The 27,498-nt window shown below is 41.7% G+C and overlaps 1 protein-coding gene across 9 annotated transcripts in view; it reads left to right on the plus strand.

Annotated features, from left to right (window-relative positions):
- The window catches only part of LOC137804746 (rho GTPase-activating protein 23-like), a 77,372-nt gene that overhangs the window by 34,573 nt on the left and 15,301 nt on the right, over positions 1 to 27,498 (plus strand). For 4 of the 9 annotated variants that reach the window (XM_068604089.1, XM_068604086.1, XM_068604090.1 and 1 more), the window contains exons 2-7: positions 20,246 to 20,437; positions 21,761 to 21,791; positions 22,812 to 22,907; positions 23,641 to 23,719; positions 23,817 to 23,877; positions 24,263 to 25,712. In XM_068604089.1, coding sequence (XP_068460190.1) covers positions 20,246 to 20,437; positions 21,761 to 21,791; positions 22,812 to 22,907; positions 23,641 to 23,719; positions 23,817 to 23,877; positions 24,263 to 25,712 — 1,909 coding nt within the window. Of the gene's footprint in view, positions 1 to 15,818; positions 16,035 to 20,245; positions 20,438 to 21,760; positions 21,792 to 22,811; positions 22,908 to 23,640; positions 23,720 to 23,816; positions 23,878 to 24,262; positions 25,713 to 27,498 lie in introns of those variants that run through there. The other 5 variants (XM_068604084.1, XM_068604085.1, XM_068604091.1 and 2 more) reach the window with 5 other exon arrangements.

A 27,498-nucleotide genomic window follows, 5' to 3' on the forward strand; every position in this document is an offset into this window, starting at 1 on the left:
AAAACTCAAATGTTACACACAAAAATAGAAAGAGAGGAGAACGCAGGTGGGATGGCAACAGACAGAGAAACTTCTGTTAGAAAAGTCTGTTGGAGCTGGATGGAAAGAGATCGATGGAAGAGAGAAAAATCTGGGTGGGAAAAGTGAAAAGAGGGCTGGCCGTGTTCGGGAGGAATCAGGTGTAGTAAATTACTGCTGCTGTCTGCTCTCATGTGGTTGTACACTTGCCCCTCTTTCCCTATACTTTTAAACTACCAATCCAGAAAGCTCAAGCTGGCTCTCTGGGGGGGGGGGGGGGTCCGGCCCCATCTGGGCACCCAGCTGGTGCACTGTGCTGTTGAAATCAAGCACCACACCGCACCGCAGCCCTGCTGCTCCCTCCTGGAGGCCTCGCTAACATTCTCATGATGCATTAACACACTTCAGACTATTCAAGGAGACAGGCCGACGCTCGTCTTTCAGGGGCTAGAAAGTTTGCAGGTATGTGTGTGTGTGTGTGTGTTGAGTGCAAAATGCATACACTCAGCTGTGATCTCAGGTTGACCTAAAGCACATTTTGTGTGTATATGTATATATATATATATATATATATACACACACACATATATATATATATACACATATATATACATATACATATATATATATATACACGTATATATATATATATATATATATATATATATATATATACACGTATATATATATATATATATATATATATATATATATATATATATATATATATATACATATATATATACATATACATATATATATACATATATATATATGCATATATATACATATATATACACATATATATACGTATATATATATACATATACATATATACACATATATATATACATATATATATACACATATACATACATATATACACATATATATATACATATATATACACATATACATACATATATATATATATATATATACATATACACATATATATACATATATATACACATATACATACATACAAATATATATATATATATATACATATATATATATATACATATATATATATATATACATATATATATATATATATATATATATATATATATATATATATATATATATATATATACACATACATACATACATACATACATACATACATATATATATATATATATATACACATACATACATACATACATACATACATACATACATACATACATACATACATACATACATATATATATATATATATATATATATATATGTATATATATATGTATATATAAGGATACCAGGACCCTTTGTGAATCGAGAACATGACCAAATCTCAAGTCAATGTGATTAGAACAAGGGCTGCAACTAATGATTATTGAAATAATTGATTAATCGGTTGATTATTCTTTCGATTGATCGATTAATTACAATTTATTTTTCATTATTCAAGTTTGTTGCGCTACTTCACTTATAGGAGAACAACACTAATTTGGAGAGAAGAATAATCTGTAGCTGGAGTCTCCAGCTACAGATTGCATACAGCGCCACCTAAAGTATCGGCGTGTGTGTGCACTATGCAGGGAACACACAGCAGGGATTACAGAGAGCAAGCCATGAGGAACAGACAGGAGACAGGAGCTCTGGGATCAAAGACGGGAGCTCCGCCTCCTCTCCGCCGACTTCATCGTTTCCAAATGTGTCTGAGCAAAACATGGATCCAAAATAGACGCAGCGCCTGTCAAACTTGCCAGGTCGGTGGAAGGCAGAGCGGCTAAATGCGGCTGACCAGATTCAACGCAGCTAACCAGATTCACACAATACACACAGAGGAGTTTTGCTTTTTTCTGGAGCTCATGTCCTCTCTCACCCCCACACCTGTTGTCTGTGACCACTCCAGAGTGTCCCTCTGGACCACATTCTGTTGGTTTTAAGGCGCTGACAACGCAAAGTGCATTAAAAAATTTAGATGGTTTCATTCCGGAGGAAGATTTGTTGCTGTTTTAAGCAAAAATATCATCTAAAGACTACATGTTTTGATGCAACACAGTGCATCAAAAGACTTGAAAACAAGGGGATTTTCTTCTTTTTTTTCCTGGCGATTTCTGGTGCTCAACATCTGTGAAATTAATTAAAAATGTTTTAATGCAATTTAAAGAAATGTTGAAATGTCGTCCGATAGCAGAAGGTGCCACTGGGATGTTTGATAGAAACACCTTCCAGTCAAACTAGGAACAACAATGCCACCGAGCCCCACTGAGCCAACATGTCTGTCAAGTGTGTTGTGCTTTGCTCTGGTTTCCTTCCTTTCTTCTAGCGCAGCGTTCTTTAAAATACAAACAGACAAACTGTTTGGCCCCACTGCGTCGTCAGACTCAGACACACAGAGCCACTGTCTGATGCAAAACAATGGCCCTGCACATCCCCCTTGGCTGGTCTGTGGTCGGCACTCATACATAGCAGCAGTCCAGTCTGCGGAGGGCAAACTCCACCGAGCTGCTCCCAGATCAGGTCCATTCTCAGGGCACAACAATGAAGAGAGACGTCTCACTGGCCACTGTGTTCACGTTGGGTCTTATTTTCTTCTTCTCTTTTTCGTCATGAAACATTATTGTCCCTATTGGCACATCGGTGGCCGCCTAATTGGCATCAGTTAAAATAAAGTCGGTCTTATACAGAGCCTTCCTGTACTGAGTCCTCGATGTTGCGATGCTGCTCTCTGTCACCGTGGCGCAAGCGTTTTAATCGTACATGGGTGCAACAATCAGAATTGTGTAGCCTAGATATATTTGTGCGCAGAGTCCATCTGTTTCGTGTTTAAAAGCGAAGATCATCATAACCAAGCAAATTCCTTTCCTGTTTGAATTCAATCTAAGGATACCAGGACCCTTTGTGAAACGAGAACATGACCAAATCTCAAGTCAATGTGATTAGAACTAGGTCTGCAACTAACGATTATTTAAATAATTGATTAATCGGTTGATTATTCTTTCGATTGATCAATTAATTACAATTTCTTTTTCATTAATTTGCAACCTTTTTGTTACAAAAACAGAACAGTGCAAATTCACAGTGCAAAAAAATCAATAAAGAATTTAGAAAAAATAAAGAAATACAAATTAGAAAACTTAACACACTCACAGATAGACGCGCGCACACACGCGCGCGCGCACACACACACACACACACACACACACACACACACACACACACAAAAGTACACACTTAGAACTCAGAGAACAAGAGATGAGAATTCCAGAACTATCTAACCACTCAATGTATCAGCGGGTAACTTACGGACTGCACCTTACCTAAACAAAGGTCATTAATTAGATATTGAAGCCACACTTCCTCTGCATGTCATGAAGCCACATTATACGCAGTTAACGCAGATCGGCGTTCTGCATCTCGGAGGAGATATTTGCGCATTGCTTCTCTTGAAGCCCTTACGGTATTTCAAAACGAAGACGTTATCTTACCCAACAGCGAGGCTCAAACACGGAGAATGAACGACTAGCTAGCGAGCTAACGACAACGGTTAACCGAGCTGTTATTGTAGCAAGCAACGTGACTATGCAGTGACATACGAGAGGATAGAACGGGCTGCACCAGAACCTCCTGGACCTGGTCTGCTGCGTTTCAGGCTGCGCTCCGGTCTGCGCTCAACTCAACTTTTTTTCTTCAATACTCAAACGTCTCTGCGACTTATTGAGTGGCATAACAATCGTGTGAGACAACGAATCAATAATGAAATTCGTTGCCAACTTTTTTAATAATCGAGTTCTATCGATTTTATACGATTCAAGTCCTAATTAGAACTACTTCCAGAAACACTCATTTTGGGCTGATTCTGGCGGTCACTGTGCAAAAAAGCGATTGTGTTGCCAAGCGCCAGAGTGCCTTTAACAAAAAAAAAATAATAATTTTACTGCAGCACGGCCTCACAGTCTGGCCCGCTCGGTCCCGGTTCTCCCAAGCCTCCCTTCCATTACAGTGGGTCTGGCAGTACGGCTCAGTGTTGGCTCCCAGCGTGGAGAAACCCACAGCTGTATACCGTCTGGATCCGACCCATTGTTTAGATAGTGGTTATTTAGACCGGCCAAGTGACGTCAGCTGTGTCCCAAATAAATACAATTCAACAGAAATGCTTAAAAATGAAAATGTAGTTATTTTTAGCTCAGAACAATTTTCACAGCTGACAAAAAAATAGGTCAATTAGAGACGTCCCCCCGCCTTCGTCAAAGACACATTATGAGTAGACACGCTCTCCTTTGATACTCATTTATGCCTCCAGACACCGTCCTACTCATGTTAGAGTATTAATTTCGGTCAGTGCACTATATGCATGTTTCACTCACAGGTCAGGTGTACCCAAGGCTCTCATTTGATGTGACAGATGTAGGAGATGTAGAATATGTGAAAAGCAAGACATACATATTATACAATATTATATGTCACTGCAGCTGCTGGATTTACGATTGTATCATTAAGCTAATGTATGGACTTTACTTTATTTTCCTTTCCCTGTGGCTGCTGGGTGATCTAGGAACAGTCTGAAACTTCCCAAGTCAGATGTAAAGCTGTGAAGAGCCCTCCACAAATAACTTAGCAAAGTTTGTAACTTAACTTTACATTTTGTATTATGGGTTTGAATTGAGGCATTGTTTGTGAGAAAAGCAGTAAGAGTTCAGAACAGTCTGAAGCATGGTTGTTTTAAATGTGCTGAACAGATTTACCTCTGTATGTTCTCTGCTGCTCTTTGTAATGCAGTGCTGCCCACTTATGGCGATTTCCGGCATCACAGTTGATATTATACCTTGATTAAAAACAGTGCTGCTATATATATATATATATATATATATATATATATATATATATATATATATATATATATATATATATATATATATATATATATCTCATGCGGTTAGTACACACACAGTTGAGAAAAGAAAGGCGACAAAAAAGTTAATGTATATATATATATATATATATATATATATATATATATATATATATATATATAAAAATGTTTTCCATATATATAGTACATTATACATATTTCATCCATGATCCAAACCGCTTATCCTCTTTAGGGTGTAGGGCGCTGGAGCCGATCCCAGCTGTCAAGGGGCGAAGGCAGGGTCCACCCTGGACAAGTTGCCAGTCCATCACAGGGCAGACTTAGAGACAAACCATTCACGCTCATATTCACACCTACGGGCAATTTAGAGTCCAATTAACCTGAGCTGCATGTCTTTGGACTGTGGAAGGAAGCCGGAGAACCCGGAGAGAACCCATGCCGACATGGGGAGAACATGCAAACTCCACACAGAAAGGACCTGCTAGACCAAGATCTGAACCCCGCCTTTTTGTCAAAATATAATAATTGGCAGGGGACTTTATTAACTCCTGTGTTCAAAAAGAGATAATCTTGAGTTTATATATTACATTGACTCTGTTTTCATTACTTTTTATTCTTTGTATCCAACCTGAACTTTTGGAAAAGTTGGAGATTCATAGTTTCATCACAAATGGAGTAAAAGTTGTCCTTTCCTTGTGTGGAAATGTTCCCAGTATCATGGGCCGTTGGGTATCAACAGATTGGTTTTCTGGGTCTTTCTCAAGAAAAGGAAACTAGATTTTGAAAAGAATGTGGGGGTGAGTAACACCATGGTTTGTATTGCCAGTTATTGTTCTCACATTTTTAGAATGCAGTAACACATTTTGTTTGTAACACTTTGGACTAATAGTTTGTGTTGTTTCACAGTGCAAACTAATGTGTGGACTTCATCAGTGGTTAGGGTGCTTGTGTGTGTGTGTGTGTATGTGTGTGTGTGTGTGTGTGTGTGTGTGTGTGTGTGTGTGTTGTTGTTGAGGGACTCCACTGTTCCTATTCAGCGTCCTCTGCTGCTGCAATAGTGAGTTAAGTTTTGTTATCAGCTCTAGCCTCCTCTTTGTCCCTCTATTCATCCCGTCACTCTTTGTCTCTCTCTCTTTTCTCTCTGACACTCCTGAAAGCTGTTGTCAGTTTCAATTCATGCTGCGCTTTCTTCCCATCATTGGATGTGACAACATCGTACCCTAATGTGTTTTTGGAATATTCTCTACTCTTGCTGAAGTAGCATTTGGACTAACTTGAATCACTTTATGGAAACATATAATTAGATAACTACTTGTCAAGTGAAGGTGCCTCTCAGCTTGTTTCCTCCGCCCCCTAGTGGCCAAACACTAAAGTTAACACAACTTTAAGTTGGCTGACCATTACTGTGTGGTGATACACACCAATTTAATACCTTTTTAAGACCTCATCCTGGTCACAGTTATTTAATAATCAAATTAATATTTTTTTTGATTGATTTATTTACATTGATTTTATGAAAAAAGGTCTGTTTTCACCTCAATGAAAATGTGCCATAGTTTGTATGTGATATGTTTATGTAAATTAATGAATGAATAAATAAAAGATCAGCTGATATTAGAATTTTCACTTTGGGATTATTGGGTCTTAAAAGTGTGACCCGATAAAATATATTGTCTTCATCTCCTGACAAAATGAAACATGGCCAATACATAAAAGAAATCCATCCATCCATTATCCAAACCACTTATCCTCATTAGGGTCGCGGGGTGCTGGAGCTGATCCCTGCTGTCAATGGGCGAAGGCAGGATACACCCTGGACAAGTCGCCAGTACGTAAAAGAAATGATATAAAAAAATTATATGGCATTCTTTAGTATTAAATGATGAATTGTATTTTTCCTTATTAAATCCAGATCAACAACCCTCAACATCAGATAAATCTTCTTTGAAATATAGTCAATGAAACAAAAAACAAAGCATTTGGCCTTCCATACAGGAGTGTCAAACATAGGGCCGGATCCGGCCCACCAGGGTGTCCAGTCCGGCCCGCCGTATAACTGTTAAAAAAACACAAAATAAAAAGTCATGTAAGCATGACTTTTTATTTTGTGTTTTTGTCACATCCGAGTCCTCCTTGACATCAAAATGAACAAATATGATAAAGCAGATGACCAATACACACTCCACCAGGAGGGCTCAACGAAGAGGGACGGCACAAGTTCAGTTAAGTGCAATTAAATAATACATGCAGTAAATATCTAAAATGAAGTAAATAACCAATGAAGAAAAAATAATAATACAAAATAGAAGGAAATTAAATCAAAAAGAATTAAAATAAAAGATATTGAAATGAAAGGGAGCTGACATTCATATCCGGGCAGGGTTTACATATTGGCTCAGCAGTGATATTCTAGAGCTTGGTTTTGTTACTTCGTTGTATCTAGGTATAGTGTAACCAAAGTCCATCTTCTTGTGAAGGTATCGTCTTTTGTAATTTTGCAGTCATTTTTTCCATTGTGTGGATCTTTTTAATTCTCTGTCTCCATTGAGTTATTGTTGGTGGGTTTACGGTCTTCCAGTTCACCGTTATAATTTTCCTGGCAATAATTAAAAGAATGCACAAAATATACCTCAGATCGGTGTCCCCTAAATCTTTCGGTATATATGGACCCCAGCAGAAATATTAGTGGCTTTAAGAGTAACTCCACTTCTATAATTGTATTGATTTCTGTTTTAATGTTTTTCCAGAACCCTCTAACTAGTTGACAGTCCCAAAAGATATGCATATGATCTCCTATTTTTCCACAATTTCTCCAACATAGTGAAGCCAGTAGATCATTCCCAAATGAAGAGATTACAAGAGTTGTGTAGAAATATCTCATTTTTATTTTCCAGTCAAATTTCTTCCATAATTGGCTGTTGATTCCTTTATGGCATAAGCTGCACAGATCTTCCCATGTGTTAGCCTCAATTATAACATTTAGTTCCAATTAGGGCTGCAACTAACGATTATTTTAATAATCGATTAATCGGTCGATTATTTTTTCGATTAATCAGATAAAAAAAATAATAATTTTAAAGCATTAATTTGCAACCTTTTATTACAAAAACATAACTAACAGTACAAATCCAGCAACAAATCTTAACAAGAATTTATAAAAAACAAATACAAATCAGAAAACTACACTCAGACATGCACACTCACAGACGCACACACTCACACACATGCACACAGCAGCACTTTCTCTGCATGAAGCCACATTATATCAGACTGTTGAACGCAGGTCTGTGTTCTGCACCTCAGAGAAGATATTTACGCGTTGCTTCTCTTGAAGCCTCCGTGGTATTTTAAAACGAAGACGTTATCTAACCCAACAGCTCAAACACGGGGAATGAAGGACTAGCTAGCAAGCTAACGACAACGGTTAGCCTAGCTGTTAAGTTAAGGTACAGCGCGCTGCAGAAGCTCCTGGACCTTCAGTCTGCGGCGCTCCGCTTCACTCAACTGTTTTGTTCAATACTCAAACATCTCCGCGACTTATTGAGTGGCGTAATAAACGCGAGACACAACGAATCGCAAATGAAATTCGTTGCCAACTTTTTTAATATTCTATTTTTATCGATTTTATTGATTCGTTGTTGCCGCCCTAATTCCAATTCCCACTTTTCTTTAATCTTCATTGTATTTTGTGTTTTGTCAGTTAGAATAAGCCTTCTATATATGTGGGAGACATGTTTTTTAGTTGAAAAGCATTTTTCTGTTATACTAAAAAAATAGTCTTACATTACATTAGAATTTCTTCTGACTGACTGTCGGTCTTTATGGTTTGTAATTTGTATATATTTTTGGGTTCTGGTAGCCAGAATGGAGGTCAGGAATTTATAGTTTACACATAAGAGGCTTATAGGGCGGTCGCTGGTACATTGTAAGGGATTTATTCCCTCTTTATGCAGACCGTAATCATGGCTTCCGCCATGATTTCGGTGGATCTCCTGTTTTTAAAACATAATTATATACTTTGCATAGTATAGGGGTGAGGTCATTCACAAAGGCTTTGAAATGATTTCCAGCAAATCCATTTGTCCCTTGCGATTTGTTGATTTTTAATTTAGCAATGGTTCCTTTAATTTTATCTTGTGTGATGGGATCTACTAATTTGGTTGCTTCCTCATGTGATATTTTGGCCATTTTAAGGGGTTTCAAAAACTCTATTTTCTCTTTGAGTCTTGTACGTTACTCTTATGTAATTGTTTATAATATTTTGAAAAAGCATCTGATATTTCCTGAGGTGCAGTCTCCGGACAGTTAGATTCAGGGTTTTTAATTTTATGGATTGCACGGTTAGATTGGGCTTTCTGCAGTTGAAGTCTAAATTGGCATTCAGTGTACAATTAAAGGAGTTGGAGAAGTATAATTCAACTGTTACCTAATGTTGTGAAGGTCTTCTCTCCGGTACTTAAGGGCGAATTATACTCCTGCAACTACAACTGCGGCTGGCCACGCAGTTGGATAGACAGATTCGTTTTGGTTTATAGTTCCCATTCGTTTTCTATACGTCAGAACAGTAAGTGGCGCAACGGCCGTTTAGAGTCGACCTGCACACCGACGTTTACCGATATCTCCCTCCAGGAATCAGCCTTAAGTTTCAGTTGTGGTGGGTACAAGCATTTCGCTTGTATGTCCTTATTTTTAAGCTGTTTGATAACTTTGTGGACTTTTACCCGTCTCTTTTGTAAATCTGGCGAGTAGTCTTGGTCGAAGAAGATCCGGGTGTCTTGGAAAAACACCTGTTCCTGGCTCCATGCTTGCCGTATGATTGTTTCTTTCACCGCCGCGTCAACAAACCTTACTATTATCGATCTTAGAGGAGCCATTTTGTCTTTAGGTTAGGAACCGAGTGAGTGGTGCGCTCTTTCAATACGCCAGAATTCCATACGCCAGAACAGTTAGTGGCGCAATGACCGTTTGGAGTCGACCTGCACACCGATGTTCACAGATATCTCCCCCCAGGAATTTACCTCCATCTGCTGTGGCAACCCAAGGGAGGGGAGGCAAGATTCGACAATAAAACAGGAAACCCAGAGACAGTAATTTAACAAAAAGTGTCCTTTAATAAATAAGGTTCGGGGAAAAGGAGTGGGGTCAAACGCAACAAAAGGTTCTTCCCGGTCGGGGTCTTTGGTCTCCTGAGGTCGTTCCGGCACGCTGTGGGCAGATCAGAGGAGAAAGGTGAGTAGACAGTTTCAGAGGCTTTACCTTCTCTTCGTAGTGGCTTCCCTTCCTGGCTGGCTGTTCAGGGTCTCCTTCTCTGCCTGTGTAGTCTGTCGGTGCTCCCTCCCAACTGCTTCTCCGGCTCTGCAGATATAGGCTTGGGTAATTAAGTGATTGCCTGCAGGTGTGTCCACTGCCAGGTGCCAATTGGTTGCAGCACCTGAACTGGAAAATACTGCCCCTTAATCACCTCCCCCAGCCTAAGGGTCCGCCTCCTGAGCGCCACTCCTCCTGGTCTGCCACACTGCGTGTCCTTATACTCTGTCAGACGGGTTATATAAATGCTTCAGCCAAACGTTCTTCAACAAGATCCATTGTTCGTGTTTCTGCTATGGATTTTAAAAACAGCGGTATTATGCTATGAAACCGGAAATGAGAGACTCAGAAAGGATGTGGTTAGCGGACCAATCACAGCCTTCCGAGCTGCGTACGGCTCTCGTAGCTTTGACGGATTGTCAGAAATTTGGGGTGACGCACGCAAGCACGCAAAATGGCCGATTTGACCACGAAAGGTCGGCCATGCGTGTCTTGCGTGCTTGCGTCTCTGCGTAAAACCTGAGTATAAATCAGCCTTAAGTCTTTCTTCTGTCTCTCCGATCCTTTCTTCGTGCTCCTTCACTTTGTCTTTAATGTCAGTAACCGCTTGTTCTCGTGGTTCAAGAGACACCTTAGTGTTATTATGTTTATCCTGATTTTCTTTACGAAGTTTCTTCAGTTCTTTCAGTACGTCCATTTCCACTGATAGCCAAACCCAAGTCTGGTTAGTCTGGTTTGGAGGCTTCTGTTTATCCTCCTTTTGCTTCGAGATGTCTTGCGTGTAGTAATTCTTTTGTTTAGTACTCAAACTCATTATCTAGAGGCACTCTCTACTTTACCATTTAACGTATACTTTAAGTTTAGTTGTCATATTTCTTGTTATGTTCGACAGAGTTTTGCTACAACTCAACTGGTCATGTCGTCACCGGAAGTCGCTCCAGTGCTCGTCACCTTTTTTTTTTAAAATTAAAAACTAACAGAGCTTCGATTTGAACTATGAATCCTATGATTGAAAAATAAGAACGCTAACCACTGAGCCACACTCACAAGTGATGGGATGACTAATATTCCTAGAGATATTGCTTAACTGGCCATAATCATTCGTGGCGTTGATGAGATTTGGTGGTTACCAAGGAGTTCCTTGAGGTGATTTCCATGACAGACACCACTACAGCCAGTTACATTGTAGTCTTTATGTTTCTAGTTTATTGTTGAAATACCTTAAAATAGGGTTTATAATTCAAAAACCTTCCCCAATGATTTAAACATAGAGAAATATTGTCGTTATTTATGCGTTAATAGGCTGTGATTTTACTGGTCCGACCCACTTGAGATCAAAATGGGCAACCTGTGGCCCCTTCACTAAAATGAGTTTGACACCCCTGACTAGACTATTTATTCTGCTGTGTTAGGTGGAGAACTCCATGATAAATATTGGCAATATATAAAAATATATATACTATTATCAAACAATCGTTACGTCAATGTTGTGTCCATATTCATCGTCTTTCATTTTGATGCTTTGGCAACATGTTTTTTTTGAGGCCACATTGAATTGAATCCAACATGCAAACGTAAAACAGAAAGTCGTCTGCCGTCTGTCAGCTCAGTCGTCTTTTTTGTTTGTCTTTTTTGTTTGTCTTTTTTGTTCGTCTTGGTCGACTTTTGGATCGAGCTGTTTTCACACTTCAGTGTAGCCTAAGTGGCAAGATGTCGTCTTCCCTCTCTGCCCCACTGGAATAATCTCTGTCTCTATGTGGCCCTTTCTCATCTTTATTTGCTGTCAGGCTAAGTCATTCCCCTCACTCGCACTCTCATTCCTCTCCCTCTCTGTGTGTGTGTGTGTGTGTGTGTGTGTGTGTCTGTGCTGTCTCCTTAGACTGAGATTCTGGCTGACAGCTCTTTATTTACCTTGCTCTCTACTTTGTTCTTCTTCCCCCTCATCCTCTTGCACTCTTGCTACGAACCATATCTGCCTAAACTCAAGTACTCACTCAACCGCAGAACATTTGCAAGTTTGCGACTAACTTAATTAAAGTTGGTTTCATTTGGATGTCGACAAGAAATTGTGTATTTCATTTACACGCTTATTTTTCAATTCAAATGATTTTGTAGAGCCAAAATCACAAATTACAAATGTTCCATAGAGGGCTTTACAATCTGTACACATACAAAGGGAAAATCCTTCAGGAGAGCAACAAAGAAGAATGATGAAAAAATTAAAACTACCAAATATAACAGCAACAATGGATATAGTATAATAATAATGATGATGATGATGATGATGATAATAATAATAAAAGCAGTAATGGTATTTGCAATGTTAATTGCAATGCAACTAGCAATAACAATGATAATAGCAGTATGTGTCAGGGAGGAACACGGTCCTGTTATAACCACTATGATGTCAAACAGAACATTTAAAAATGTTGACAAATGTTGGCGATTTGACCGTTGTCGACTTGAATTACGGCTGTTGCCAGCTTGTTTTTACAGTGGTCTTTATGTTCTGTTTTACTCTAAATGCCCTTAATTTACTAATGAACATCATGCTGTATTGAAGAAGACTTGAAACTAGAGATTGAGACATAAACTCATGTTTACAATGTTTACTGAGGGAATAAATCAAGAGAAAAGTAGAGTAATTTTCTCATAGACTATATAACCAGATTTATTTTTGCAACCAGAGTAATAGACCCCTGTTGGTCAGTAGAGAGAATACAGGTTTGGGGCACTTCAGCATTGGCTTCACTTTTCAGACCTTGAGGTAGCCGGTCTGGTGACTAAAAATCCTCCCTTGGAACATTACCTTCCTCAGCAGTGTGTTGTGGTCTACATCATTCCTCTCAACGGTGATGTGATTTGATTTTCTGGATGCCAACAAATCATTAGCTTTGTTCAAATACTGGTGAGTTAAAATTATAATTGCTAGAGCTGTGATCTTATCTCTTATGAAAAGTAACCCCCAGTAGCTCATTTCTTCTTTCAGTATGACCCTTAAGCCCCTGCATGCATTGTTTTTGTCTTTGGTAGTAAAACTGAACAGAATAGAGAGTCAGACCGCCAGACACAAGCATTTCTCCTCACAGCCATCTTGCAGTCTGCGGCTCTCCTACCGGCGGCGCCTGCCTCGAGCTCCAGCGGAGTCCTAACAGTGCAGAGCAGATGCAGATTCTCCTCTGACTAACACATCAAATTATGTTAGTTTGGCTGGGGCTTGAATCCTCTTTGATGATGAGTCCCTTGCAGTCAGGAGAACACTGTCATAAGGGCACAAATTGGACACAGTGCCTCTCCTTAACCTACACTCCTGAAGAGGAGAGACATGCACTCAGTAATGCCAGAATAATATTTATAGTTGTTTGTTTGGTTTCGGGCTGCATGACTTTGGCTGCGTAGGTCCTGTTTTGCATTCAAGGTTCAGTGTGTAAAGGAAAGATAGAGGTTGTTGGGAGGGAGGTGAAAAAAGTACTGGAGAGGAGAAATAAGAAAAAAAGAAGAGGAAAGGAAAGGCCAGAGGAGGATATGAGAGTTGCAGAGGCTGCTGGATGATGTTTGTACGGACGTCAGTCTCTCTTAGTGTCTCTACATCCCACTTCTCCCTCTTTATCGTCATTCTCTCCTTTTCTGGCTGTCTGTCGTTTTAGCTGCTCTCAAGTGTCAATGAAGAGAGGACTGAGGGGGCTGACAGCGATAGAGCTGTGGTGGAGGGTTTGGTCACGTACACACACACACACATGCACACACAGTCTCAGGTTCACGTGTAGAGTTCTTCAAAAAACAAATATTTAATGCTAGTTGACAGATTGATTGTTATATTAGTTTTGCTCTGGATATATGCTTGTATATGCATATATATGTATATCTTTGCATAGTATACATCCATTTGCATCGCCAACAGCGAATATATAACTACAGTATGTATGTATATACATGTATATCTATTCATTGAATTCATTCATAACTCTTTCTCCATAAATAAGCTCTGACCTCATCTTTTGCTTTTGTCAACCTCATGTTTAATGCAACAGTACTGCACCAATGTTAAAAACAAACACCCATCCATCCATCCATTTTCAGTCGCTTATCCGGGGTTGAGTCGCGGTGGCAGCACACCCGGCAGACCGACCCAGGCTTCCCTTTCACCCGCAACATTTTCCACCTCATTCTGAGGTACCCCAAGGCGTTCCCTACAGCGTGTTTCGATACGGAGGGGTAGCGGCTCAACTCCAAGCTCGATGGCATCTATAAATGGCTTCAGAATCAGAAATACTTTATTGGGGGAAATTGTTACGTTGCAACCAAACACAACCCCTTTACATTCAACATCAAAAAGGCAGTTTTGCTTGATTATTTACTGTTGATTAATGCACCGTCAATCTACTAATCAATTAATCAAATTGTTGTTTTTAACACAGACAGTTCGTAGTTTACCCTGGATACCAACAGCACTAGCAGAGAGAGACAGAGAGCGACAGAGACAGAGAGAGAAAGAGAGAGAAAGAGAGAGAGAGAGAGAGAGAGAGAGAGAGAGAGAGAGAGAGACAGAGAGAGAGAGAGAGAGAGAGAGAGAGAGAGAAAGAGAGAGAGAGAGAGAGATAGAGAGAGAGAGAGAGAGAGAGAGAGAGAGAGAGAGGGAGGGTTGAGAGGAGGAAGGACTATACTTAGACAGCAATAAAGATAGTCAAACACAGCCAATGCTGTACTACAGAGCATGCAGCGGGGACATGCTGGACCTCGTAGCAGCAGCTTAGGACTGTATTCAATTCTAAAAACCTGGTCCAACAACAAACTGCCTTTAAAGCTCTACTGGTTCGGCAACAGAATTCAGCTGGTCTGGGGATGGACCCGCTTTCGAAATCCAGAGTCGAGTACTGAATTCAAGCCAGATCGCACAGCAGCAACTAACCGCCCATACACTGAAAACATGCTTGATTCTTTCTGACATCGAAACAACTCTGCTCTGAAAGCTTTGAAGAGGACTAGTTGGCATTTGAAAGGGCTGTCGGCTAATGCCGGCGCCGCGGTGATAGCTGGTCTTGTGCTGCTTCTGATGCCGCTTCACGCGGAAAAAGCCGGGGTGCCATTAAAGCCTAATCTCTCGTCTATAATTGTGAACTCGACTAAATGAAGGGGGAAGGAAGACGGGAAGAAGTCGTCTGTTTTGGTCACATAAAATTGCCTTACATTTTAAAGACAAGGACCTAGATTGGTGGAAAAAAAGAAAGAAAAGGAGGACCAGCTCAAGACTACATGGTAGAAACCGGAGAAAATGTGACCAATGAAGTCTTATCTAACCCGGGATCATCATGGCTTATCCATTTCACGAAATGCAATCGGATTGGTAGCCCAAATCAAGACAAAGAATGAAGCTCAAGATGAAAACAACTCAAGGATTACAAATTCACACATCAACTCAAGGATTACAAATTCACGCTCTGCATCACTGGTGCTGATGGCGACACTGTAGTAGTTGACTTCATGTGTAAAATGTTGTTTTTCCATGGGTTTATCTTCAATCGTCTCCTCCAGCCATGAGGTGTCACGCAAAGACCGTGCCAAGGTGACCGGATTTCTCCCTTGTGGGGTCTGAACCTTTGTGACCCCCGTTGGCGTGCATTCGCTGCTGAGACATTCATGAACGTGTGAATGTGGTGGTGCTATGCTGAGAGTGTCGGGTGTTGCACCAGCTCCGTCAGGCCACGAGTGGCGATTTCAGTGTTCTGTTGGCGTTGACTGTAGCGATGCTGAACCCCGCTGTATCTGGCTGGCGGTTTTGAGAGGTGTTTCGCCTCACAGTTCACCCCGCCCAACTCCCATCGCATCACCAAGAAGACGGGGCTCCCGGAGGCTCATACAGCGCCACCGCTTGTCCTGGGTAAGAGGGTTCCATCAGTATTATAAAATTGTCTTATTTTCTGGCCAAGTGGCATTTTTACTTTGGGCTGTAGTTTGCCAAATTATTCCGATTACTCTTTAGATCGTCAATGGTTGGGAAAGAGGTGCCAGTAACCAACTGTTCACCTGCGCCGTTTATAGTACAGTATATTGTATAATTCTTGTCAATATTGAAGGAAGTAGGTAGTTCACTTGATGTTGAATGATTAGCACTATAATGCAACTAGCAGGTTTATGCTGCGTGTATGCCACGTTGTCATGAGCAAGCTTCTTCAAGCTTTTTGTGGGTTAAAGGCCACAATAAGCTGAATATCACATGCACATTTCATATATTGTGGCTATATAAAGTTGTCAAGATATGTTTAGATAAGTGTTCACATTTTTCCTTTGCCAAGGACAGAGGATGTTGTATGCTGTACATATTGTATAGTCCTTTTATTAGCAAATTTGTTTAAAGATGTGTTTCAGGCAATTTTAATCAATTAAGTCCAATATTCACTATCCTTTAAGCTCTGTTTTGGGTCTCCACCCCCTTCTATAGAGTAAAACATCTGTCTCCTTAGCTACTGAATGTTCCTCTTCCTACAACGGCTAGCTACTTGCTAACTTTGTCTGCTGTTTGCTGCTTTGCTGAGCGGGTGGTGTATTGTGGGTTTATTAGCTGTGGCATAAGTCCAGCATACTGGACAAGCTCTTGTGTTTCCTCCGGGATTCTTCTTCCGGCATCTGACTTCAACCTCTCCTGTCTGCTCTGATCAGTGGAAGGAAAGGACGCCATTATTGACCTCAACCACCATGCGGGTGTCCTGGTTTTATCACAGCGCGGTCCAAAGTCGATGTCATTGCTATCAACATTCGGGGGGACTTGAACCTGCATCAGGAAACAGGACCGTCTGGTGGACTCGGAACAGAACTAGCTATTACCAGCCCGTTATCCTCTACAGTCTAGAGGACGATTCAGCACGTGGGGGTTTTGATTCATTCGAGGGTGTGTGTCATGCCATAACTCTGTGCTTCCTTAAGGTGTTACGTAATGTAGCACTGAGGGGGCCTGTTGACGAGCAGAGGGGAAGAGATATGAGGCTGATGTCCTCACTACAAACATGTAGCTTCAGATGAAGTATTGTGGGTGTTTTCACACGCAGGCGTGTTTGTGTGGTTTGGCTTTTACATCATCTGTTCAAGTAGGCATCGAGGATCATACAGTTTCCCAACTCATGCTGCTTGTAGAAGGACTGTTTTAGTAATCCAGCTCCTTGTATACTGTGTGTGTGTGTGTGTGTGTGTGTGTGTGTGTGTGTTTGTCAGATTTTGTTATCTGATCTGCAAGCTTCATGAGAGTCCTTTTTTCAGTTAAGACTTAGTCTCAGCAGCGGTCTAAATGTCAGACAAACAAAATCATTTCAACACCCACCAAAATAAAAGGTTTGCGATTCAAATGCCTGAATTCAAGTGAGTGAAACAAAGCGACTAGTGCAGTAGACCAGAAGAGTAAACTGAGCGAGTGGCCAATGTTAATGAAGAGCTCTATTTGAGTCAGCACGACAGGCCCTTGTTGTCCCAAAAAAGAGCTGCACAATCAGGCTGAGTGTTCGGAATCAGTTAAGGACTCTTAAGAGGGTGAAATACAGAAAACTATTTTATATTTACATTCCTTTTAGAATTGAATTATGTTAATAAAAAGATAGAGGTTGGCGGTTAACTACTGTTAATGAATGTCATCCACAAAACCAGTGTGATCAACACTCATATACATCTCAGTAAATATATTATTTTACTGTTTTACATTCCTCATAACTGGCTAATTGGGACTGCAAGTGATCAACAACTGTCTCAGTTTGGATTTGATAACTCTAGCTTAGCAAAAGACAAACTGAACCGAGCGAGTCTTCTTGTGTTTTGTAGGAGGAGGGCTAGTTAACTTAGCTGTTAGCCACTAGTAGGCGGCAGGGTCCGGCGGTGTGTTTATGTGACATTGGGCGACAACGGCTAACAAGGGTAATAGAGCTAACAGAAGCAGGGCTCTCAGGTGTCACACATTGAGCGTGACTGTCACTCATTTCGGTCTTAGGTCACGCCATCCTGCCACAGATCGTAACTCTCACACTGAAAAAAAACTCTAGGCATATTTAATGTGCCGCAGCGCGCAAACATGACCTGGTCGCGCTGCCCTTACCATGGCGGAATCAAGCACATCTCCCCCGTCGACGACTTCATGCTCTGGGGCCTTCACACACTCTCTCTCCAACACAGCCATGCAAACACACACGAAGAAATGTCCATGGGCAGGAATCTTCTGGGGTCATTTCATTGTGTTTGGATGATGTGTGTCATGTAATGCTAAATGATTGGGTCCTTGTAAAAGATTAAAAAAATAAGATTTATTTTCAGCTCATGGGGCAACCTTTGGTTCTGCTGAGTGCGTGTCTTTGAATGTGCATTATCTGTCCTGACCAGAATGGGGCGACTGCAAAAAGAAGTCTGATTGTAAGAATTCTTGAAGAAAATGACTAGTCTCTTGATTTATTCAACTTCTTAATCATTCTATGATTCACCGACAAATCAACCAACGGATTATGTCCATCCTCTGATATTAAGATAAAGTCTGGTTCGAAAGAAAGCCAACACCATCAACTAACACTGCTCGTCAGTGATTACTGTAATTGTAGATGACGTTATGGAAGTTTAAGGAGAATTACGCCCTTTTACAAAATTCAGATATGATATCCCTAAAATATTAAGAGTGAATAACTACACCAAATATAGAAACTGTACTGCTAAACCTCTCATTTGTGATGTGATCAAGTATAAATTCTGTTTTATACACAGTGAATAGAGGTTCTGCAGGGATAAGGTTTTGTAGGCCAACAGGAAGTTAGCATCGCACTGGTTCCCTATACCAAAAGCCAACAGTATGTGTTTTGTTCAGCAAGACAATTTTCACAAATTAACGTTATGGTTTTGAAAGCATGAGTGCAATTGCAAAAAGTTATTGTCCCTCTGCAGTGTCATTTCGCCACTTCACATATGGGATTCTATCCCGTAAAGCAAACTGTGGAAATCCCTCAAGCTTGTTTTGAACACAGCCCTTATTTCATGCATCAAACCAAAACCACAAAATAACCCATTGACTACATTTTCTATGGAGTCGCTACACATTTTATACCTGATTACATCGAAAGTTCTGGACTTCCTTCTCTGGTTTCCGGCTTTGAAAGAAACACAAATAATGATTGAACTTTCCTTGGCCATGGACGCAACATATTGGATAATTTATATGGCGTTCCCCATTTCATCTGGCTTCCGTCTGTGGAAAATATGCGTCTCCTTTTGCTTTCTCAGTGGATGCACGGCGAAGGTTTCCCCCTAAATTGGGACCATCCACTTCCTGTCTCTATAAGCAGACTTCTTGTTGTTTTTGGCTGCGCCGGGTTTGAGTTGCTTTCATATACAATGAATGTGTGTGCTTTAAGTGTTATTGAATATTATTTTTATATTGAATTGGCCTACTATAATTAATGATCCATGTTGTTACGGCCGTAACTTTTATTTCAAGGCAGTTTGAGCGACATTCTATCATTTTGTTCAAGTTCATATGGATAGACAACAATTGTGCAGTGTTGGAGAATCTGCTGTGTGTTTGTGTGCGTGAGGGCGTACATGCGTGCGTGCGTGTGTGTGTGTGTGTGTGTGTGTGTGTGTGTGTGTGTGTGAGAGGAACGCTGGCCTCATTTTTACCTGTGGAGCCCATACCAAAATATCAGCAGGCTCCTTTTGTCTACTGGTCCTCTGCTTTCAGATCTGTGTTTATGAGCCATAATAATTTCCTGTTGTTCCACAACTGTTATTCATAGACGGTATATATTTTTAACCCTCTCATTGTTGGCTGGAGGTAAAAAAAAGGGATTTTAGGTGGGGTTGTTGTTGACAATAAAGCTTCCTCTTTAGCGAGGAAGTCTCTGAGTAATTCCTGGCATAGGTGTAATTCTGCCCATGTCAGATCTGGGCAGAGTCCTCAGTGAATGGGCCACATACCGCTCTCTCCTCCCTTAAAATCTATGGATGAGTGCACAGCCCCACTTTAAGAATCCCGTGGTAAAGTTTTGTCAGTGTTCGTTAGCTAGCAAAGAGGAAAGGGAAAGCTCAGTCTCATCCGATCTAAACATTCCCCCCATCCTCTCCTCTCAATAGGCTAAAGGACGGAGAGATGGCATGGTGTCGTCCAATGAGAACAGGCGCCGACCACTGTCGTCGGGCGAGGTGGAGGGCATGTCCTGGCAGGGCCCACGGACCATTTTTGTGCCGAAGAACTCGCAGGGCTTCGGCTTCACTTTGCGCCACTTCATCGTCTACCCACCAGAGTCCTCTCTGTACAGCCTAAAGGTGAGCAGACTGTTGAGTCATTTGACACAATCTGATTCCTTTGTAAAAATATTAGGGCTGGGCAGATTAACGCGTTAACGCAAGATTAATCTGGCAATCCTTTAACAACGTTAACTATTTGATCATGCGTTAACTGCATTTTTTTTTTTGCTTTTTTTTTTGCAGTGGGAGAAGCTTATCGCTTTAAATCTCTCCAGACGGCGTAGTTCAGACTTCATGTGTTTTTATGCACATTTTGAAATCTCACATTAGAACAACTGTATGGAAATGGCAAAAATGAAACTTACTCTCAACTGCGAAAAGAAAATAATGTTGTTTTTGCCTTTGTTGAAAATGTGCTGACCATTCCAACAAAAAGTATGACGTTGATCTTGTGACTGAAATATCTGAGCAAATATTAGACAAGTTGTTATAAAACTTTGTAGAGAAAATCATGGTTCCAAGAGGATGATTCCTGATGCCTTTGGTGACCTTTTGACCCAGCACACACCTGCACTTTTTGTTTAGTGCTTATTGGGAACAACAATTAAAAAAAACACTTTTTGTGCACACATTAAGGTTGTGTCCTATAACACCACATTTTAACACCACAAGAGTATTCATCAGTTCATGCTTTTTAAACTGACGCAAATATCTCAAGGTTCTCCCTTCTGCAAATCTTTATGCTAAGTTAATTTACTCCTTGCTCACGGACAATGAATTCAGGGTTTGAATTACTGTAATCGTAATTGAATATGACAATATGTTTCTCAGATTCTTGCCTGGGAAAATCCTGTAACATGATTTCCGACCTCGCTAAAGTGTACATTTTACGATTGTGCTCCAGGCTGTACACATGTGTCCAACACTGATGGGTACCGTGGCATTAAAGACAGCACAGGCTCGTCCCTCTGTCCTAGAGAGAGAGGTCAGTGATGTGGTGCAGCATACCTCGTCTGTGTGCAGAGCCCTTTGTGTGTGCGGCTCAGGAATGAGCTAACTCAGCAAAGCTCCAAAGCCTTCAGATGGAGCCCACCACCAGGCCTGCCCGCTAGAGAGAGAGAGAGATAGATAGAGAGAGAGAGAGAGAGAGAGAGAGAGAGAGAGAGAGAGAGAGAGAGAGAGACAGACAGACAGACAGACAGACAGACTATGTCAGCCAGTGTGAGACAGTCAGATTGTGTATCAGTCTGGCAGGCAGCTGATCAGCTCTCCAAACTGCCCATTCAGCAGGAGTGATACAGACCCGGGATGGGAGTGAAGGCTCGGTTTGAATGTGAGCTGAGCGACGCCTCTCTATGGGTCCTCTTCTCCTCTAACACCTGCTCTGTGTTTCTCCCAAAGGATGAGGAGAACGGAAACTCAACTGGAAGAGGTGAGTGTTTCTGCTGACTTCACCAGCTAATGTTTAGGCATCCAGCATCACACTTTCTTTATTTTCTACCTGGGCCTTCTGGGTCTGATATCGTTTACAAACATATGTGCATGACGGGACAATAACTCAGGATTCCAGCTAGTCTCTTAATAATGAACTTTATTTGTGTGAACTCACACGGACCGCCTGGCAGCAGTCGCCTCCTGTCCTTTCTCAATATCTTTCTTACTGCCCTTTATTTTGGGGCAAGCAATCAGCCTCAACTGAGAGCAATCCATCCTCATCTCCAGCCCTTGTCGCCTGAGTCACCCCTAATCCCACCCCTCTGCAGCTGAGCATAACCAAGCCCCTACCACACTGTTCAATGACGTGCTTCAGTTCCACTAACAAGTCCATAACCCTACGTGACAAAGGCGTCAGTAAATCCGCCACCAAGTCTCTTTCTCCTGCTCCTTCAGCCATTGAGTGTTATAAAAAACTACACCAAGCAAAAAACTAACAACGTAACTTATCTTATGTTTCAGCCTGAACTCTTCTTACTACTACTGAGTTCTGCTAGCAGCTAGGTAGCTTTCTGTTGACAAAAGTCATGCCGCCCCACTGACCAATCATAGCACATGTTAATGCTGACGTACTTCCAGCCCACCTCGCTGGCCCTGGCACATCTAAGAATATGCCCAGCATGTCAAACTAAAAGATCTGATTGGTTGACTATGACAATAAACGATAACGTACCCATGTATTTTAATCTGAAAAGGCCACCTAGAAGGCCCCGGGCCCCTCTTCTTCGCTCTTCTTCCTCCTGAGAGACATTGACGGTGAAATCTGATTGGATAAAAGCTCTCCTTAAAAAATGCTGCACAGAGCAACAGAGCAAGACAGAAGCTGTGCAATAAAACAAAATAAGCAATATATGTTTTTATGTGTAGGTGGAGCTAATTCAACTTTGCGAGTTTTGCTGATATTTTAGAAAATGCACACAAATCTGTGTCTGAGTGTTGTATTTTTATTTTTTTAAAGCAGGTTGTCAGCGGCCCCGTTTGGAGCCAATGGACACCATCTTTGTGAAGAGTGTAAAAGACAATGGCCCTGCGCAACAAGCTGGACTGTGTACAGGTAGAAGACACATAGACAAAAGACACAGCAGAGCTCTGGGGTCGTCACAATCTCGCTAAAATATCTCCCAACATTTTTTCGGTTCCATTCATACTACATTTGAGGGTCAGCATACATCTAACTCTAACCCTAACCCACACGTCATTCCACATGATTTGCAGATAGTTTTTGCAATTATAAATAATAAACGCAGAACTCGAGGCTTCATAACATCATTCCACAAACGGCTACGCCCACTTCTTATATACCATCTGGGATGTGGGTCCTGGTGCAGGATTCCACCAAAACTGTTTGATCAACAAGTCTGTCTAACTTCCTGTTTACTTCTTTTGGTTAATTTTTTAAAGTCAGTGTTAACAAGAGCCAGAACAGAACAAAAATACGACAATGGATAATTTTTTTCCCCTCAGCACCTTAAGCTACTAATACTAGCACCTCTACTGCGATCTTTATGGGTGTGACAATATTATTCTCTACCTTTTTTATATTTTTACAGGTAATATTCTCCTACATAAATGAACATCATTGAAGGAAGGTGTACTAGAGATGAACATTATTATGTATTATATATAAAGTATCAGTCAAGGAAACTAAACATGATCGTGTGTGTGTGTGTGTGTGTGTGTGTGTGTGTGTGTGTATATATGCGTGTATATGTGTGTATATGTGTGTGTGTGTGTGTGTGTGTGTGTGTGTGTGTGTGTGTGTGTGTGTGTGTGTGTGTGTACTCCAGGGGACAGGCTGGTGAAGGTGAACGGGGAGAGCATTTTGGGTAAAACCTACTCTCAGGTGATTGTGCTCATCCAAAACAGGTGAGAGACTGCTGTTAACGAATCTCGTTTTACGTTCTGTTACTCATCACATGTTCACATATTTATTTTATTTCATATTTTGGTATTTGCGTTGTAGTGAAAACATTCTGGAGCTCTCCATTATGCCCAAAGATGAGGATGTGTTGCAGTTGGTAAGTGTGAGTATTGTCTTTCTTCTATTTTCTCTTCTCGGCTGCTTTTCACCTTGTTGAGTGTTAACTGTCACAGCAAGCATGCTGTTTGCATGACATCCTGTTATTTTAATTCAAGTTGCCACTTACTAAAGTTTGACCGGTATCGATCGGCAAGCAACAAAATGAAAGAAAAACTGTGTCTTTTATTCATCATTTATTTTATTCATTATAATAACATTTGGAAATAATAAAATTCAATTCAGTCAATTCAAGCAGAATAAAATAAAATAATGTCATTGTTTGAAATAGCCAAAGAGCAGGTTGCTTCTGCCTCTCTGTCCTCGAGCCACTACCTCCATCTGTTATCTTTCCTGTCATGTTTTTCATTGTGTACCCCTCTTGTCCTTAGGCATACTCCCAGGACGCCTACCTGAAAGCCAATGAGCCATATTCCGGCGTGGCCCTCCCTGCACCGCCACCTCTCTGCTACCCTTCCACCAAGCCTGTCTCCTCCACCCCACAGCACAACCTCCACAGTCCCCCAGAAAACTGGCAGTGCCGACCGGGCCCTGTCGCCTCCCCACTGGACAACCGCCCCCCTGGCGCTTCCACCCCGTGCCCCGGCTGGCCCGGGATCCTTGAGGAATCCGGTGGCCACTTTGCTCCGTCTGGCCGGAATCGAGGCCGCTCCTCATCGGCCATCAATGTGCTGGACTTTCACTTCGCTAACCACAATGCTGCCATTGCTTCAGCTACTCTGCCTGCGCCGCGGAAAAGCAGCATGCTGGCCTCGGCCCGCACCCACGCTGATACACTCTGCCACCAGGCTCTGTCGGACTGGTACTACAGCCAGGCCGAGGCTGCAGAGAGCATGTCCCCCCGCCACCGCAGCATCTCTCAGGAAAGTTTAGCGGAGCTGGGGCTAGGGTTGGCCCTCGGTTCCGGTCCTGTACCTACCTCCACAACTGCTGCGGAGAAGCGCAGAAGGGAAACACTCCAGTTCCACCACCAGGCGGCGGCTGCTTCCCATGATTCCTATTGGTTAGGGGGCTGGGGCGGGGTATCAGGACCAGGAAGCAGGTCGTGCTCAGAGAGCCTCCTGGCGGCCTACGCTGAGTACGAGCATAACTACGGGCGCTCCGTAGAAACTCTAGCACAAGCATCTGCGCTGGTGTCACTGCGCTATGGACACCCACCGCACGGGTCACAAACAGTGAAATTCAGAGAGCAGAAAGACCAGAGTGTTACAGACGGGCATCCGCACAAAACCACAGTAATGTCCCCCATCATCACAGCCTCCTCCACAGTGCCTCCGAGTGGCAGGCGGTCAGGCCAGCAGGTAGCCGAACCCCAAACACGGCGAATAAAAGAGGAGGAGCTGGTAGGCTACAAAAGCTACAGTCCATCTTTCTCCCGCAAAGCTGGCCACCTCCTCCAGCAGGCCCACTCCTTCAGAGAGCCCGGCTACAGTGGCCCCCACGTAGACTGGAGCCCTGGCAGCAGAAGTGGCCCAGCGGACGGTGAGGGTGGTGTGGTACCCAGGCCTAAGTCGACCCCGGCCCTGTCTGCGCCAGAGAAGGAGAGAACACAACTGGGCGAGGACAGGGAGGCTGACTCCCCCATCTCCCTGAGTCAGGAGGTGGTCCTGAGGCAAAAGCCGCCTTCCGGCCGCCGAACCCCTGTTCAGGCCGTTCGACATCCCCACTACAGCACGCCCGTGGAGTCACCTGAGCCTGCCTGTTTGGAACCTACACACGGGACCCCCTCTCCTGTTTCCGGGGGGCCCGTCACCAACCGCAGGGCAAACGGTAGCCTCGCACAGCATGCATACAGCTCCCTGGCATCTATTCCCTTCATAGGTTAGTGGCCTTTAATCTGTAAAGACTGCTGCTGCTGAGTGTGTGTGTGTGTGTGTGTGTGTGTGTGTGTGTGTATATTAGGGCTGGGCAAATTAACGTGTCGACGCGAGATTAATATGGCTATTCTTTAACAGAGTTAACTATTGGATCATGCCTTAACTGCATGTTTGTTTGATTTTGCGTAGTTCAGACCTGGGTGTCTTACAGCTCTGCCAGTCCTGCCCGCGTGAGGTCAATCAAACATGAAAAAATAAAAAATAAGATGCACGCTATGAATTAAATACAATGACACTGCTTTTACTTTGCGCCTGACGTGAAAGCACGTATTGTTATTCAGCTTCTGTTCTCAACAAGCAATAGGACAGCAACAAGCAGCTTCGCCAAAAGCTTTGACAAAGTGCTCACACACCGGCTGGCTCCGCGTCCAGATTAAAAGTTAATCGCGCATGCGCAATGCTCCTGACCCCGTGGTCTGATCCACAATGGCATGGCATCACTTCTGGATCTTTACTCTTCTCTTAAAGAGGAGAACTTTGGTCACATCACAAGATGTTCAGTGCACTTGTTCAAGCCAACACAGACTGGACTTTGCTCACCGAGGAAGAAAAACTGAACTGGAAAATATGAAAAGCACTTATTGCTTTTGTATAAAGTGAATCAATTGCTGGTCTTTAACATACATATTTAAGGTAAGCAACAGACAAAACATAGACAAAAGAAGGAGTGGCTTGTCCCTCACAGGCACCCTTACTACTAAACAGTACCTGTTTAGAAAAAAAACGTATGTTATATGCTAATTTGCTGTTGCTCCAGAGTTCGTGTTGTATTGTTCTGACAACATTACTTTAAAATAAAAGCCTGCAATACACTAGTTTTTACTTCAATTTGGCGCATAATGAAATTAATCGCAATTAATGGCAGGAAAATCATGCGATCATCACTTAATTTTTTTCAACTTTGCTCAGCCCTAATATATACATATGGGCCATTCTACCGAATTTGTACAAAGTGCTGTCCCCCTACAAGAAAAGCTATTTAACAAAACAATGAAGAATTCAGACATAAATATTTAGTAAGAATATGTTATGGTCTATTTAAAGCCAAGGCATTAAATTAGAAACTGATAAACTAAATATATACAAAATTGTAGTTTATAGGGTACTTTCTATTGGGAAGTAGCTGTCCCCAACCCTGACATCAAAATTTTCATTTCTGTAAAAGACACTTAAAACAATTTTTTGATTTTTTCATTGGTACAATGAAAAATTGGTTGGATCTTTGAATTGGTTTCAAAGATCTGTATGATTAAGTTTAAACAGGAGTTGTAAGATTTAGATTTATTATGGGTTGTTTTTTTTAAATTAAAAAACTATACCCAAAAAATCATGTCCTCAGTTATTATGTCACTACCGAAACACAAGAGTTTTAGTCCATTTGCTGAGCCAGGTTTTTAGCCACAGCCCTGCATTTTTGATCAGGCAGTGACACGGTGTCCCTGTCCCTCATGCTGAATGCTCAGTAGCTATATCCTATAATTTTGATGTAAATGTGATTCCAAAGTCTGAAAATCGGCACGTAGCCTTAAGAATCGTCACTACCGAAACACATATTTTCTTCAATTGAGTAAACTGCTAGCATTCCTTAGTTATGCTTAACATTTGTGTAGAATTGTCACTACCGAAACAGTCACAAAATTGAATGGTGAGTAGTTCAATCTGATCATTTTGAAAATAATATGTTGTGTGGACTAAATATAACATGTAGATAATGCTGATTTCTAACTGAA

The sequence above is a fragment of the Clinocottus analis genome, unplaced genomic scaffold, assembly GCF_023055335.1.
Source record: "Clinocottus analis isolate CAN_PGR_092001 unplaced genomic scaffold, fCliAna1.0.p SCAF_60, whole genome shotgun sequence".
Taxonomy (NCBI): domain Eukaryota; kingdom Metazoa; phylum Chordata; class Actinopteri; order Perciformes; family Cottidae; genus Clinocottus; species Clinocottus analis.